Raw genomic sequence first — 18,684 nt, 5'->3', positions numbered from 1 at the left:
AAATTCATTTCAACAGCTAACACACTGAATCTTCATAATGACAGTAAATATTATTTTTAACAGTAAATCAATAAAAAACATAAATTTTGTAAAAACAGATCAAAACAAATTGACAATAGAAAAAATGTCATTCACAAAAATTTGCATTAATTAATAATTTGAGATTAATATTTTTCTTTTCCATTTTTTTTTTCAACCATCAAACATTTTAAAAGAAACTTCCTACTTCTTTCATCCCTCTCCTGTTCCCCACCTCACCATAACATGTGTTACAGTGATTGTGAATTTTCATAACATCTTCACTCATGTTTAAGAAATTTTTAAATAAGATGAAATAATCTCACAAATGAGATAATTTCATTTTATTATTTTGGTAAATCATATTTTTTCCATTTATGTCTAATTGCATTGATTTTGACAAAAACTTTTAAAGATTTATCTGTTGATCACGCCGAATAAATATTTTTTGTAAATAAAATTTCATCATAAAGCATATATGGTTAAAAAAGTAGGTGCAACTACACTATAATAGCGAAATTCTAAAAAAAAAAAAAAAAAAAAAAAAAAAAAAAAAAACTGTTATCCCCCCCCCCCCCCAAAAAAAAAACATGGTATCCACTCATTTTTTGTGTCAATTTCAACTGAAAGCAATCATATTTACTTAATTGGTATGTCAAAAGTACTTAAATATTATCGGATTATTTAAAAAAAAAAAAAACATGAGTTTTCGACCTTATAAAAAAAAACCCTTGCCATATTTCTTTGAGAACATGTAACAAACAACAAGAAAAGTAACTCAGTCATGCTAAAACAAGGCAAATAACTCATATTTATGATTGTTAATGCATAATTTATTAAACAATTGGCAGTAGATTTACGCTATTTACTTCCCCTTGGAATTCTCCATTAGAAATTTTTTTTAGCCAGACATTTTATTTTTGCTAATTTTTGTCAAAAAATGTTTTCTTTAATGAGTTTTTTCTACCTTATCGTTCGTGTTTCGTGATTTAATATACTCAGTACTGTTATTAAGTAGAGACTATAAGTTTGCCTTGAAATTCCATATTAAAAATTTCGAATTTCATTATTATATTTGCACCAAAAACTGATGATCAAAATTAAAGATCATTCATTTCTAAAGATATGCATTGGTTGAGTATATTCAAATATATCAATATGCACTTGTTTGTCATAAGTCATCAAATTTCATTCATTATTTTCAATCCTCTCACATTATTCAACTGTAAATCTATCTTACCATCATCCTCCTCAAGTAGATTATAGCCTTGATAAGCAGCGACTAATTTTTATATATAGTAAGAAAAGTTTTAGTCGCAAACATTTGTCTATTACAATTTCATGTTATTTCTCTAAAACATCAAAGATCAAAGTCAAGTTGTGGTTGGAGGACTAACTTGGTGTATTCTACAAAAAACAGGCACCAGATCTGCATTAACCGATGTGAGAAATGCCTAACTTTAGGTGATTCCTATGTAGAGAAAGACTAATAACTGTGCCAAGTTTCATTGCTCCACTGCCCTGAGAAATATGTCAGGGGCATTATTGTATATTTCTTTTAATGTAATTTCAACGATATGAATACGACACTAATTTAGAAAGTTTTCCAACATTTCAGCTTCTTTTGATTGTATCTGTTCTGATCTTACACCCGTTCTGTACTTGGTCAATGAAGGAGAAATCCTTCTAGACTGAGGCAATATTTATTTTTGTCCCAATCCAGAGTTTTTGTTACTGCCATAGTGAAAAAACATTAATCCTTATAATTAAATTAATCCATATAATTATAAAACTTGCTTTCTTGCATCTTGTCTTTGACAATCAGGCGATATTTTTTTTTTTTAAAAATGAGATGAATTTATAGTTATACTAGCACGCCTCCTGGCATTGTCTGATCGTAAAATATGCTTAATATGATATTTTGCTTTATGCAGGTTTCATATTTATTATATTATATTCGACCCAATATATAGTAATGATTTAAAAAATAAATAAAAAAAATAAAAATACAAAAAAAAAATGACTGGTGCACCACCACCGAGAATCGAAACCAAAACATTTAGCTTACGATTTACTTTTTCCTTTGACATTAATGCCTGAGCTATGAAGACATGTTTGCAGCAAGGCTAAAATTTAAACCATGAACTGATAGCTATTACGTTACACATACATATTCGTAATACCATCATTCGACCTTCACCTGCCAAAATTCCATGTCTTCTTAATTTTCACACTTTTTGCAACAATTTTCCACGGCTAAAACCCAAACAAATTTTCACATCGGTTCAAATACCCTATATATTAAGTTTCATGTCTTAATGAAAAAAAAACTGACAGGAGTTTGGTAGGCAAAACTTTAAACAAATATAGGTTTGTATTTACTATAACTTTTTAACGCAAATATAAATCATGTAGAATATCTTCAGGAATATAATTACATGTAAAAGTAAACTAAAGATGATCATGCCATAAGAAAACCGAAAAAACTAATAGGGAATTAATTAAAATAAATGATTAAAAGAAAATGCAAATTAGCTAGATCTTTTGCAGATGAATGCAATTCCACGACCCATATATAAAGTTGTATTTTCTTTTTAAATAAATAGAAAAAAGGGTTTTTAATATGAATATCAATACACAAAAATTTATAGGAGTATAGATATATATGTGTGTGTATAAGCACGTGGCACAGAGGCTAAGGAATGAAGATAGAGAGTTGTATTTTTTGGTTTCAATTCTAGCTGATGGCACCCAAGTAATATATATTTTTTAGTTTTGATCTCACTATGATATGTTAGGTTTAATATAATAATCGATAAAAAAAATTGTCTCTAATAATAAATACGTAATCAGCAGAAATTAAAATATTACATTTAAGTGTATCTTATGACCAGGCAATGCTGGGTGGCCTAGTTATCTATAAATATTTTGACTATACTCAAATTTCAGCAGAGCCTCAGCAGCTGGAAAAAACTGACCTTGTGTCTAACTCTTCCCATCATGGGAAAGCAAGTTAATACAAGTGCTACAAAGAAGAAGACTTGTACAAATGAATGTATGTGTATGTGGGGGGAGAATAGACGAGGCCAAACTTACCTTACAATATAGAACCTATATAAAGATTAGAATCCAGAAGAATGACCAGTTGTCTAAAGCAGCTAGAGATATTAAGCTGGACATTGGCCACCAAGAAGAAAACTGCATAGTCAATTTCGACGTGACGTCAGTATTGATTTGAAGAAATAAACAGATACCCACTCCACTCACACACAAATCCGTGTGTGTACATTTGATGCATCAAGCAGGATTGGTATTGCATTCTCCCACCACCACCACCACTACGCTAATGGTGCAAGCATCTACAACTTTTTCTGCATCATAAAAAATGGTCACCTCAGGGTGGGGGGGGGGAGGAAGGTAGAAAAGAGAGGAGTGTAGGGGGAGGATGATTAAATGATTTTTTGGTTTTTTTATATTGCTTTTTATTTATTGGAAACAAAAAAAAAAAAAAAAGAAAAAATTAGTTAAATTTTACCTCCACTTACAAGTTAGGTTTGTGTATTCATGTTTAGATATTTGTATGTACAGGATTTACTCCTAAACTAATTAATTGCTCATTATAAATTTCGGAACAGAACTGCTAAGTGCAAGGGTGGATAATGTGGGTTGTATTTAGGTTAACTTGGTTTAATTCAAAGAGTAAATAGGAGGTAGAAACCATTCATGAAAATTCAGATATTTCCAATTTGTGCGAAATGTTTACAATTTGTTTGTAATATCAATAAAGATGCCACAAATTTCAATTTCCTTGGACTATGCGATACAATATGGACACAACCTGAAACTTGAAAATTCAAATGCTTTAAATTTGATCCATAGTCACCAATTAAGCAAGATTCTCTAAATTTCAATTTCTTAAATTTCTTACTTTAAGCTATAAATTTTGAACATTTTCTAGAATCAAAATCATATTGTGGATTAAGGATTCTAGACATAAGGTTTAGTTATATTTGATTGTAATCTTTGCAATGAGTCATAAAAGTGGTATAAAACTTGGTGAGGAATTAATTTTACCCACTCGCCCATTATTTTTAATGTTGGAGGATGAGTCTCCTGGCTGCCTCGACTGCTTGGAGACTTGGGTAGAAAGTACCAGTCAAGAATCTGTTCTTGGCAATCAGCACGACAGGTGCAGCACCAGGAACTAGCTCTGTATGCAGACTGGGTATTACCTAGGAGATCCATCCGGCTTTCAGATGAGGGGAGTTTGTCGCTTTCTGCCTGAGGTGATCGGGATACCCAGGCAATTTTTGCTAGGTAAGAGTGCCCTTCCTTGACATCCCACTTTTTTGACTTTGTGACACATTTTGCTGAGGTCGGCAGCAAGTAAATATGTACTCATCTTAAAGCATGTATTCTAGTTTTATTATGAACTAGCATGGGTGCCCAGTGTTGTTTGGAGGTGTGTGTTGAGCAAAAAATAAAAAAATAAATAAATAAAAAAATAAATAAAAAATAAATAAATAAAAAAATAAATAAAAAATAAATAAATAAAAAAAGGTGGTAGTAGGAAGACAGGCTCGAACCCGTACCGCGAAGGAGGTAAAGAACGGGAAAAAAACGTGACGTCTTTGCTGTTACGACCACCGCTCAACCGGAAGAGACATAGGTTTAAATTTAGGGTAGACAATTGAAAAGAGGATGACTTTCGAAAATATCGGCGAAAAAAAAACAACCCCTCCCTATAGAAAAGTGCCTAGTTGAAGGTGAAGAAATTAATGTTTTTAGCCAATTTTTCGGTATTTGTCGTCTGTAGGGTTGAGCTTCAAAACAATACTGATCTTGTGAAAATCCGCCGCCTCTGTCGAAAGTTTTAGTCAGACATGCAAGCATACATACATTTATATATTGGTAACTCAATTTTTCGACCCAAACCGATTAAAAAGCTTGCCTTATCTCTGAATACCCTTTATGTAAAATTTCAAAGTTTTAACCAGAAATTGTCTGAGTAATTTGGTAGAGACCGCAGAGGTCAATTTTTTTAACTTTGACCCCTATTACGACCCCCTTAACATTTGTTTTGGGCTCAAATCAAGTTATTAAGTTAGATCCATATCCAAGGAACCCATATCTAAAATTTCAAATGTTTATAATGAAAATTGTCGGAGGAGTTTGGTAGAGTTCTCAAAAGGTCAAATCGTTGGTTTGACCCCTTAACAGCCAAATTTCTGTACGAAAACCGATTACAAAAATGTTTCCAAATCTCAATACCTTGTATATAAAATTTCGAGTCTGTTGACACAGTTATTGTGTAGGGAAATGTACACAAGCAAACAGACACTTTCACTTTTATAGATATATAGATTTAAAATTTTTTTTACATAAAACCATTAGATTCAGACAGTCACTAATGAAGCACGCTTCTAGCATGAAAAGGACCTTAATTTTACATGTAGCAATTACTACAGGTTCTCAGTCTTACTCGTTTCTTTTGTATCCATTTCCTAGTAAGTAGTAAATGGTTTTCAAAATTATTATAAACTATTTGTACTACCTAGCATTGGCTTTTTTAGCAGGACTACCTTGCATTGCACGAGACAAAAGTATAACAATTTCTATCCGGCTCTCTTTCCTCTTTCTCACCCTGTCTTTCTTTGCTCTGAACATTCCTCTCCATGGACATATATGCAACTGAAGTCGGCATAAGGGAAATAATTGGGGAAAAAAAAAAAAAAAAAAAAAAAAAAATTAGAGTTACTTCCTTAACTCTCCAGTAATGAATGGTTTCCTTTTTTTATAATTTGAGGTTACACCGATTAAAAAATAACTTTGTGGATGTTCGTTGTGCATTTTTTAAAAAGTTTTAGCTGGAGATACAGATATTTGCTCATTCAAACAAAATTTTTTAATAAATGAGAATTTTAAATTAAAAAATAACTAATAGTTTTAAGACTTCAAAATCACTTTCAAATTTCAACGCCTGACAAAGTAATGAATGTTTTTTGTCAATTATTAAAAGATTAAAATGGCGGATTGTTTATGAAAAAAGGCAAATGAATTCTGGTAGATTTAATTTCATAGTTAAAATATATTTTTTAAATAAGATTTTTATATTTTCATTTTATTATAAAAAAAAAAAAAAAAAAAAAAAATCAAAGTTCTTTTACTGTTTTAATTAAAGTCTTACGGACACAATATATGATGAATATACAAGAATTATTCCAAAAGTAAATTTTTTTAAACTGAAAAAGTTTATGAAGATGGGAGTGGTATTAAAACAGGTGACCTTTTGTGCTCCAGAATTTATTTTTCTACACCATTCTCAGTGCATTCTTGGCACGAATTCAATGACGCATCTCTGCTTCTGATGTATGTTAATGACTGGAGTTGCTTTCTTAGAGTTTCACACTGTCAATATCTACAACAGATGAAACTTTCAGGTCATGAATGCATAAGTTCAGTCATCATAACAATGCAATTTGCAATCTCTTCTGATCCATTTGGGCAGAATAAAAAAAAAAATAAGAGACATTACTTTTAGAATGTGCAATTGTAGGATTGAGACAAGAATTACTTTTAGAGGTTTTGAAGAATAAAAGTGGTCAATTTTTTCTTCTTAATAAGGAATTTTTAGTATGAAGCATTTTAATAGCAAGTTAAATCAAATTTCTCTTTACTACTGTTGTAGTAAGAAAAAAAAAAAAAAAAGAAAAAAAAAGTAAAATTAATCTCTATACATACATACATACAGTAAGTATATGTGTGAAAATATTTAACTGATAAACTCTTAAACTACTGGTCACATAACACTGAAATTAACAGGAAATAGTAATCATGCACCAAGGATGGTTTATAACGAGTAAAATCTTTGTTTGGATGGATAAATAACACGCACAGATATATCAGCAAGTCGAAAATGCAAAATGTTCATTTAAACTTTTCAACACATTTGTTACTTTTGTGCATGTGCAAATTCAATAATAGCTTGAAGTAGTTTAATTTTGAATCTTTCCTATCTCTGTTGACAGCTCAAACAGTAGCGAACACATCTGGAGTGCTAACTGTTTAGGTTTCAATTCTAGCTGATGGAACCTAAGTCATTTTTTTTTTTTTAAAACTTTGTGAATATATATATATATATATATATATATATATATATAATCAATAGAGAATTGGCTCTATAACAATAAATACGAAATCTGCATGAATCAAAATATATTTCAGCATATTTTACGATCAAGTAAGCCCCCACCTATTTCAACCATACTCAAATTTCATATATCCTATGACCTCAGCAGCTAGGAAAATCTGATTATGATTATTGTATCTCAGAAATAGTGTTAAATATTTTTGAGTGGCACTTGACATGGAGTGAGAGAACACTGGGCCCTAATTTTTAGGACCAATCAAGAACAAGAGAATTCTACAAGAATTTTTAAAAATACATTTTAAAAATCTTATTAAGATAATGTTGAAATGAAAAGTAAAAAGACTAATCTTACCTGTGTTTAAGGAATGGTTTCTCTCAGATGGAGAAGGTTTTGATCTGATGTGAAAGTTCCGAGAGAAGCATTCTTGAAGTGATTGTCTTGCACCCCCAGAGGAATTGATGTATGCAGGCTGAGAGTGACCATTAGTTTGCAGGCCCTCTCCTTCTGCCATGGACATAGTGCCTTCACCCGTTGAAAAAGACTGTAATAGAAGAGGGTAAGAAACACTGAATTGATGAAATCAGATAAAGAAAGAAAAAGAAAAAATAAGATAAGACAATTTTGGTTGAATTTGAAAACTGTTTCTAAAATGGAGGAGGGGCAGGTGGGCAGTTTAATGAGTAGCAATGTGCACTATGGACTTAGCAACTTCAGTCACTTCTCTGGTCTTTTGGCTATAAATGAGGTGTAGTACCTATTTACTATGCCTCCCCACGGGACAGAGTTAGACACCAGGGTCGTTTTTTAACGTGGAGAAAAGGTACAAAAATAAAAATTTTCTCAGTCGTGAAGGATTTCTCCTCCACTGAAAGAGAACAAGAAAATGAAGTGCAGCATCTGAAGAACAGATACTACACTTTGATCTTGACCAAAAGGCCAAGGATCATTTTTTCTGTCATCAATCAGTGAAGGAGAAATCCTTTTAAATCTAATCAATTTTAATTCTTACCCTCATCCAAATTTTCACTATTTTTGAAGCTGTATTTCTTCACTCCCAACATTAAAAACCAATATTGTGCCTATTCTTGGAAAGGAGGCAAGTAATTAAGAATTGTAAGCTTAGAAAAAAAAAAAAATACTGTGGTATCTACAAGTTGAGATTCAAGGTCACTTTAAAGCGGAAACTATGTTTCATACCAAGTTCAGACTGATAGAGTCTTTTTGAGGAAGGGTTGTTCCGAGGTATGGTCCTGTGCAGTTCTAGGAGGTTCACTTTCTTAGGCTATAACATCTTGCCCTTTAAAAAAAGCGGTTAGTTTATTGTTAATCATCTGAAGCACCCTTACCAGGGAATGCCAGCAGAACTGTTTAGGCAATTTTGGGGGGAGGGGAGGGGGGAGAGTGATCTTCCTCTAATATGCTGGCTTAAAATCTCATTTTCTGATTTGAGAGGAAAATAAAATCTCAAGGACAAGAAGATTCCGGTCGGCAACAGACAGGAGATAGAGATTGGCAAGTACTGACGGTATGAAACTAAGAAAGCAACCCCTGTCATGGATATGCATCAGATGTAGATATACGTCATTGAATTCATGCACAATTGCATTGAGAATGATGGTGACTATGCAAAAAAATAAATTCTGGGGTAAAAATAATTGCTTGTTTTAATGGTACCCCTCCCATCTTCGTAGCTCTTCAACTTTTTGAGTTAAAAACAAAACAGGAGGCTTTACTTTTAGGACAATCCTCATATGCATTGTTATATCGACTCTATGCACAGCTAGGGATCAGTTACTGCAATACCACATTTACCCTATAAATTTATAAGTTTGGCATAAAGCACTCATCATAAATCAACGAGCTATAAATTTTGCTAGTTTTTAATGGCTAACAAGTCTTTTCCTTTTCCCTCCCACAGTCCTACAAGTCTGAAGATTACTAGACAAGGGGTTGGTGCATTATTTGCTGATGTTGAAGCTCCGCTTTCCTGGTGTGGAACACCTTTCCGTAGGCAGCACATGCAAAGTAGCCAGGATCATCTTTGGAAGTGTCTCTGCGAGGCTGCGACCTCCCCTATTTTCGGTCACTAGTCTCCCTTTATGTAGACTGCTAAGCGAACTCTCAGTTATTTGCTTGTGCCTTCAAGTTTGGGATATCAATGTCTATTTCTTGTAGGTGATGTTTATAGATGTATCTTTATGTATGTTTATGTTATGATGTATCTTTATACTTGAGTTTTTGTCCACCCACTCTTCTATTATAAACACACTCCGTTCATTCATTGAGCACTAACAAGTTTCAGTGGATCTACATCTAAGAAACAAAAAACTGTACAACCATTATTTATGGATTTAATAAATGTAAAGAAATGAAGAGAAAGAGGGGAAAAAAATCTTACAGAATCGATTTTCTTTCTGGATATCATTTTGTTCCAGGGTCTCAACTGGTCTTGTAATTTGAAACCATTTGGAATGCAGACCTGTGAATTCTTCAAAGGAGAAACACTGAAAAGTGAAAAAGATGGGAGAAAATTACAATAAAATTAGTTCACAAATGAACGCAAGTTAATTTTAGTAAATTATCTCAAAAGAAGATCATTCAACTAAAATCCAGACCATCATATAATTTGGACTACTATTCTCATTGTTTTGTCATTTTCATAATGTCTCAGCCAATGTAAGCTCTAACCTTCTCCAAGTACATTTTTCTAACTTTAGAATCTATACAGAATTTCAAACTGAACTCTTTATTTAATCCACAGGGGTAGATTGCTCTTATTCTGTCAGTCATGATGAATAGAAATGTTAATTATTAAGTGGTTATCATGACCCAATCGTTTCCTGGCAAATCTTTCTTGGTATATCTGTATTATGGAGACATTTCTGGAATCATTGTTCATGGCACCAGCTCTCCATGCCCTAATCACAATGGAAATGATAAGCACATCCCCTTACATCAAGGGATTGATATGATGTCTGCTATAATTGGCTGGCTGGTCTGGTCATCAAGGGCAGTATTTTCATCAGCATTCTTCATGACAGGAATCGCTTCTCTGAAAATTGAACACTTCACAAAATAGCAAACAAAGGCATTTTGTATAAAAGTATAATTCTTTTATTTTAACACTGAAGGAGCATATTAAAACTGACCCGATGTGTATTGCCAATGGCTTTGCACTTCAACTTTTGTAATAATCTCCAACTTCCAAAAGATTATCACTTAGAAATGATTGCTATCAGACATCTTTACCTACTGTGGACGACACACCCAAAGAAAATTCGCTGTTATATCAGTAGAAATGTTGTGAAACTAAAAACAAAAATAATTCAAATTAACAATCATCATTCAAAATACTTCTATTAATTAACATCACTTTTCCCGTGATCAAACATGTTCCGATGTTACACAAGATCACTTTTCAGTAATGGTCTTGTTCAATCAATTCTTTCAAGTTTTCCTTGGCTGAGCAACTTTTCTGCAATTTAAGACATCCATGCTTCTGCAAAGATTTATTCTAGAGGATGATCATTCTACATGAACATACCAACGTAATTGATTCATCCTTAAAATATCCTCCGTGCTGGGCAAATGTAGTGCTTTCAGCTCCACCACGTCATGTGACCTGATGTGAGCTGGGTTTGGTAAGATTTCACCTTGCAGAGACACCTGATCATACTAGAGCATGAAGTGACCAGCCGATTGATCAGCTTGGGCCTCTCTGATCTCTTGTCTGGCCAAAGTCACCCAACCATAGACTGCTCAGCAAACAGGATTCCATCCTAAGGCATCACAAGTATCCACTCACAACCTGCATCGCACCGACAGAAAACAGATGTAGTCTTGTTAACATGTTGTAGGCGACATCTCTCAATAGAAGTGGCAATGATAGTAATCGTAATGAAGATATAGCAAGCTTCAAAAAAGATGCTCAAATCATTTCAGCTGGCAAACAGAAAGATTCTGTTTTATGTCATTTCAAACTTCCTGTCCATGATGTAATCTTCTGATGTGAAACTAACGTCCAACGAGAATTTTTTTTAACACACAATCAAATATTGTTGCATATACCTAGGCTTATTTTGCACATACTCACACGGAATATGCTCCGATGAAGTTACTGCACTTGTATCTCCAATGTAAATACGCCGATGCACATAACTAGTTGCAAAATCCTAACTCTTCATTGTAAAGGTCCCTAGATAAGATTTTCTATTCAGCTTCTTTTCTTGGAAAGTTTGCTTTTACAATTTCCTTGCTCCAACTATACAAAGAGAAAAAAGTTTAAATAAACACCCCCCACCACTACAATCTGACCCCTATCATACTAGTCCCTTATGCTTTATTGAGGATATGCTTTGCTTAGGATGAATAAAAATTTGTAATAAAAAATAAAAATTTTTTAAAGTTTAAAAAAAAAAAAAGAAAAAGAAAAAAAAAAGTGGAGTCAATCGGACATAACTCGGACTCCTAAAATTTTAAGGGCTAAACTCCAATTGCTGCCTAAAAAACTTCCATCTAACAGGGATTCTCAACAGGATTCACATAGATCCCAGGATCCATATTACATTACTAGAGGTTCATTGTATTCCTTTAAGATAAAGTATTGACACAATTCTGTTAATTTTGATTAATGAAAAATACAATAAGCTATGGGGGGGGGGGGGCAAAGATAATATTAGGAAAACAGGTTGCTGAATAATCTATCCACATGATCACTGATCTAAAATCGTGATGAATTTTCAAAAATAGACCCAAATAGCAATGCATGCATAGCTTACATATCCATCCGTGATACCGACTAACCTATTTTAAAATTTTTCCCTTTCACCATGTTATTGGTGTGAAGATATTTTGTTAGTTTTTATCATGAAAATATTTAGTTTAAAAAAAAACAAAAAAAAAAAAAAACAGAAGAGATTGTCCAATAAACAAAAACGGTGATTAATTTGATAAGATAAACAATTCCGACTTCACTCATTTAAAAATGAATTGTTTCCAACTTAAAGTATGTCGTCCTGTCGATAAAAAACAACTTTAAATAAACACATTTAAGAAAGTGACATTTGTTTTATTGATTTGAATCATTTTTAGCTGAAAATTATTTTTATAGTACAAAGGCAAAATATATCTATTGTTTTAAATGGCTTCAATTGTAAATAAAGAGACATATTCGTTTTATTTATTTAGTGAATATTTAATTAACAAGAACAGTAATTTTTTTTTCTTTTACTGATGTTCCCCCCCTTACAAAGCATATCGCCACTTGGACGTAAGGGGCTACTATTTGGGGCCATGTCTAGGAAAGATTAACAAGATATTTGTTTATGTTACATTTAAACTTCTGCATATCAGTACAGCCAGGGAAGCAGGCAGCAGGAAGGGAATTCCAAAGTCTAGCTTCTCGAGGGAAGAAACTATTAGAATAGAAAGCTTTCTGGCATTTAGGGACATCAACAGTGAAGGGGTGAGATGTTATTGCTAAGCGTGTTTGTCGGGGATATGTACGTCGAGGGGGTACAAGTGCAATGAGTTCATCAGTACACATTCCATTCAAATATTTGTAAAACAGGCACAGTGATGCAACATTGTGGCAATGAGACAGGGGAGGAGCTTAGCTGATAAAGTGGGCCCCATTAGATTGACAACTTTTTGGACCCTATCTAAGAGGGAGATGCACCAGCCCAGATGTGACAACAATACTCCATGCATGGGCAAATAGTAACCTTGAAGAGGTACAGGATACTCTCAGGTGTGAGTAGTCTTCTAGCTCGATAGAGGGACACCACCTTCTTTGCAGCAGCCTTTGCAATGTCCTCTATGTATTTGCTCCAGTTTATATTACCTGCAGACGTTAAGCCGAGGAGTTTGAGGGTAGAATTCTCAGGTAGGGTGCTATTTGTCATGAATATAGGCGGTTGAAGAGGCGTCTTGTAATTGTTAAAGGAAAGCAGCTTAGTTTTACTAGCATTAAATGTTACCATCCATTTGCAGCCTCATTCCACTATAGTCTGGAGGTCATTTTCTAACGATTCTGCCATTATCTTAGGTTTATGTTCATCTGTTCTTCCCTCATGCATATTATAGAGTGTTGGATCATCAATCAGCAAATATACCCACCTTGGACACAATATTATCAGGGAGGTCGTTTATGAATATCAGAAATAATAATGGTCCAAGGATCGACCCTTGAATTTATGGAAGAATCATTTTTCTTTATATTATTAACTAGTGGGAGGACGATTTCAATATTTTTTCTAATTCCAATATAATTACTTATTCTGTTCTAAATTCCAGATTTTGATTCTATTTAAATCTCTTAATATTTAGCTATGGAATTGTTATGGTAGAACTGTGAAAACCCATGTAATATGGACACACATTTTTTCGCAAATGTAAAAATGTGTGATCTATATACTTTAATTTTACTGGTAGTTGAAAAATCAATAAATATCTATCATTAGTATAAGCAACAGAAAATTAAGTTAAAAAAAAAAAAAAAAAATGAATAGAATTGTTTTTGGTAGTCAAAAATAGGCACAAATTTTTCGGATACCAATTCGGATACCAAAAAGAAAACAATCTGATTTTTCCGATTCTTGATTTCAATTAATCGCCCTAAAAGTATATTGACACTGATGACATTTCAAAAGAAATATAATTTCTATTAAGAGTAAATCATACAGATTGATGTGTAAAGCACTGTGGAAGTTCTATGGGGTCTCACTATGATAAATAATTATACAAGGGTCGTTCCAAAAGCAAGGCCTTTTTTTTTTTTCTTTTTTTTTTTATTCAAAAACAAACATTGAAGAGCTACAAAGACAGGAGTGGTACCATTAAAACAAGCAACCTTTTGTGCTCCAGAATTTATTTTCCTACATAGTCACCACTATCTTCAATGCACTTTTGCCAGCCTCTTTTGATGCCAGAGTCATAAAAGTCTGGAGATCGCTTTGTCACTCACATCTTTTGCCACTCTGAAATCGATGAACCCATCTCATAACTGTGCTGACATCAACTGCATCGGCTTCATAAACGTTCAATAGGCACTGGTGAATGTTAAATTCATTTTTTTTCTCCATGGAGGAATTCAATGATACATCTCTGCTTCTGAGACATGTCCAGGGCAGGTTGCTTTCTTAGAGTTTCACACTGTCAATATCTAACAGAAAGATGAAACTTTCAAATCATGAATGCATAAGTTCAGTCACCATAACAATGCAATTTGTAATTCGCTCTGATACATTCAGGCAGAATAAAAAAAAAATAAACGTATTACTTTTGGAACGCTCCTTGTAATAGAAAAGAAACCATCCTCTAAGATTGCCGATTCTAAATATGTCATTAGTTTTCTCAAAGATCAATCATTGACAACTAATGTATGAAAGAGAAAAGGGTTATAAATGGGTCTGCCAATGTATATGTGTACCTTCCACTGCTACCTCCCAGTTACACAACAGATTACAGGAGTGGCGCAGGAGGTATCAATGAAAGTTAAAAACATTGTTTTACTAAAGAATCATGCTAACAAAAGGAACGTGCGACAGTATTTCTCTGCTCCACTGACATGTAATGTATGAGCGAGTGAAGATAAATATAGAATGAATTATTTGCATTATTTAAATAACGCAGACAATTGTTCTCGTCTCGTCTGATTAATCTAAATAATACAAAGAGTCATACCTCATCTCAAAAATTCACAACTAGAATGAATTTGTTCATTTTTCTATGATCAGTTTTTGATATTGAATTTTACTTTTTTTTTTTTTTTTTTTTTTACAATAAGTACCTATACAGTGTTTCCTAGAGATTGTTTTACTTTCAATTTTTTTAGCATTTATAAACTATATCAATTTTTTTAGCATTTATAAATCAATTTTTTTAGCATTTATAAACTATATCAATTTTTTTAGCATTTATAAATCAATTTTTTTTAGCATTTATAAACTATATCAATTTTTTTAGCATTTATAAACTATATCAATTTTTTTTAGCATTTATAAACCATATCAATTTTTTAGCATTTATAAACCATATCAATTTTTTAGCATTTATATACTATATCAATTTTTTAGCATTTATATACTATATCAATTTTTTAGCATTTATATACTATATCAATTTTTTAGCATTTATAAACTATATCAATTTTTTAGCATTTATAAACTATATCAATTTTTTAGCATTTATAAACTATATCAATTTTTTAGCATTTATAAACTATATCAATTTTTTAGCATTTATAAACTATATCAATTTTTTAGCATTTATAAACTATATCCATTTTTTTGCATTTATAAACCATATCAATTTTTTAGCATTTATAAACCATATCAATTTTTTAGCATTTATAAACCATATCAATTTTTTAGCATTTATAAACCATATCAATTTTTTAGCATTTATAAACCATACCAATTTTTTAGCATTTATAAACCATATCAATTTTTTAGCATTTATAAACCATATCAATTTTTTAGCATTTATAAACCATATCAATTTTTTAGCATTTATAAACCATATCAATTTTTTAGCATTTATAAACTATATCAATTTTTTAGCATTTATAAACTATATCAATTTTTTAGCATTTATAAACTATATCAATTTTTTAGCAGTTATAAACTATATCAATTTTTTAGCATTTATAAACTATATCAATTTTTTAGCATTTTATAAACTATATCAATTTTTTAGCATTTATAAACTATATCAATTTTTTAGCATTTATAAACTATATCAATTTTTTAGCATTTATAAACCATATCAATTTTTTAGCATTTATAAACCATATCAATTTTTTAGCATTTATAAACTATAGCAATTTTTTAGCATTTATAAACTACTAGCAGGGCTACCCGGCGTTGCTCGGGACCGTATAAACAATGAAAAAACAAAAGCAGATATTGAACATATGTTTTATTCTTAGGGGAGAGGAATCTTTCATCTCAAGTTTTAGCGTTACAAACACACATTTGTATTTTATATATATAGATAATGACAGGTTTTTTGGGGGCCCCCCTCGAAGATAACTGATCAGTTGACCAACTTCTAGTGGTCCGTTTGACGTGAAATTTCGATATTTGTCATCCGGGTAGTGGGGCTTCGATATGATAGCAAATTTGTCAAGTTTGGTTCCGTCTTTCAAAAGTTTTAGCGTTACAAACAAACATACATACATACACACAGACGTTTGGCTTTTATATATATATAATATATATAAGAAGATATCAATTTTTTAGCATTTATAAACTATATCAATTTTTTAGCATTTATAAACTATATCAATTTTTTAGCATTTATAAACTATATCAATTTTTTAGCATTTATAAACTATATCAATTTTTTAGCATTTATAAACTATATCAATTTTTTAGCATTTATAAACTATATCAATTTTTTAGCATTTATAAACTATATCAATTTTTTAGCATTTATAAACTATATCAATTTTTTAGCATTTATAAACTATATCAATTTTTTAGCATTTATAAACTATATCAATTTTTTAGCATTTATAAACTATATCAATTTTTTAGCATTTATAAACTATATCAATTTTTTAGCATTTATAAACTATATCAATTTTTTAGCATTTATAAACTATATCAATTTTTTAGCATTTATAAACTATATCAATTTTTTAGCATTTATAAACTATATCAATTTTTTAGCATTTATAAACTATATCAATTTTTTAGCATTTATAAACTATAGCAATTTTTTTAGCATTTATAAACTACTAGCAGGGCTACCCGGCGTTGCTCGGGACCGTATAAACAATGAAAAAACAAAAGCAGATATTGAACATATGTTTTATTCTTAGGGGAGAGGAATCTTTCATCTCAAGTTTTAGCGTTACAAACAAATATTTGTCTTTTTATATATATAGATAATGACAGGTTTTTGGGCCCCCTCGAAGATAACTGATCAGTTGACCAACTTCTAGTGGTCCGTTTGACGTGAAATTTCGATATTTGTCATCCGGGTGATGGGGCTTCGATATGATACCAAATTTGTCAAGTTTGGTTCCGTCTTTCAAAAGTTTTAGCATTACAAACAAACATACATACACACAGACGTTTGGCTTTTATATATATTTATTTATAAACTATATCAATTTTTTAGCATTTATAAACTATATCAATTTTTTAGCATTTATAAACTATATCAATTTTTTAGCATTTATAAACTATATCAATTTTTTAGCATTTATAAACTATATCAATTTTTTAGCATTTATAAGCTATATCAATTTTTTTAGCATTTATATACTATATCAATTTTTTAGCATTTATAAACTATATCAATTTTTTAGCATTTATAAACTATATCAATTTTTTAGCATTTATAAACTATATCAATTTTTAGCATTTATAAACTATATCAATTTTTTAGCATTTATAAACTATATGAGATTCTGTGATCCGGAATTGAAGAGATGGGAAATTTAGCTCAGATGTAGAAACACTAGCAACAAGCCACCAACACACACACACACAAAGTTGCTTTAATACAAAGCTTATATCTGTATGCTGTCTTATACATGTAAGCTATGGACTATAGGTTCGTTCCCAGAGACTGAATACTAAAATCCTGACAGCCCATAAGAATTTAAACAAGCATAGCTCATGCATTTGAGGTAAGATGGTTGGTTGGGGGTACAGACAGTTTCACAACAATTGTAATCAAAATTTTATGACAATTTCCAAGGTTGACACAAGGCACCAGAAGAAGACTAAATGACAGAGCGTCTAAAAATTGTAATTAATAAAAATTTCTCATAAAACTTACATAACTAAATATACAAAGGGGAGAGAAGAAAAAGTGGCCTGTTTGTTTATGACACATTGTATAAAGAGAATGGTTTTAATTATGTATTTGAAGCATGCATATACTTTTTTTTTTTTTTTTACATATATACATTTTTTTTTTTTTTACATATATACATTTTTTTTTTTTTTTTTACATATATACATTTTTTTTTTTTTTTTTACATATATACATTTTTTTTTTTTTTTACATATATACATTTTTTTTTTTTTTTACATATATACATTTTTTTTTTTTTTTTTACATATATACATTTTTTTTTTTTTTACATATATACATTTTTTTTTTTTTTTTTTACATATATACATTTTTGATAAAATGAATAGGTTAGCCTAATTAATCTGGAGCAAAAAACTAGATACAATATCTGGAAAATTTGATTTTGTGTCTAAGGAAAGTGGTGTTTGATCTACACTGCTGGTGAACCTTGATTTAATATACTGTTGTTTGTAAGTTCCAAGATTCCAAATTTATAAATTGTTTCATGGTAAACAACTGATGATCCCTGAAATAACATTAGGACTATTGTGAATTTGTGAAAGCAAATTGATCAGCGATTGCAGGAAAATGTCTTAACCCTTTATGATCTGAATTATGATGCAGAAGATTAAAACATATTTGATAATTTTAGATGGCGGCATACTGAATGTAAGCAATGGGCAATTACAATCTGGAGGTATCT

The 18,684-nt window shown here is 31.1% G+C and overlaps 1 protein-coding gene across 1 annotated transcript in view; it reads right to left on the bottom strand.

Moving 5' to 3' along the window:
* Nucleotides 1-18,684, bottom strand: part of LOC145243726 (PAS domain-containing serine/threonine-protein kinase-like) — a 112,979-nt gene that overhangs the window by 60,334 nt on the left and 33,961 nt on the right. Inside the window, exons 2-3 of the mRNA XM_080106778.1 lie at nt 9,568-9,673; nt 7,521-7,710 (exon numbers count right to left, since the gene is read on the bottom strand). Coding sequence (XP_079962904.1) covers nt 7,521-7,710; nt 9,568-9,673 — 296 coding nt within the window. The remainder of the gene's footprint in view (nt 1-7,520; nt 7,711-9,567; nt 9,674-18,684) is intronic.

The sequence above is a fragment of the Euprymna scolopes genome, chromosome 22, assembly GCF_053919585.1.
Source record: "Euprymna scolopes isolate OS-2025 chromosome 22, ASM5391958v1, whole genome shotgun sequence".
In the NCBI taxonomy this organism is placed as follows: Eukaryota; Metazoa; Mollusca; class Cephalopoda; order Sepiida; family Sepiolidae; genus Euprymna; species Euprymna scolopes.
The sequence above is the reverse complement of the archived record's forward strand: the minus strand, read 5'-3'. Positions and strand labels throughout refer to the sequence as shown.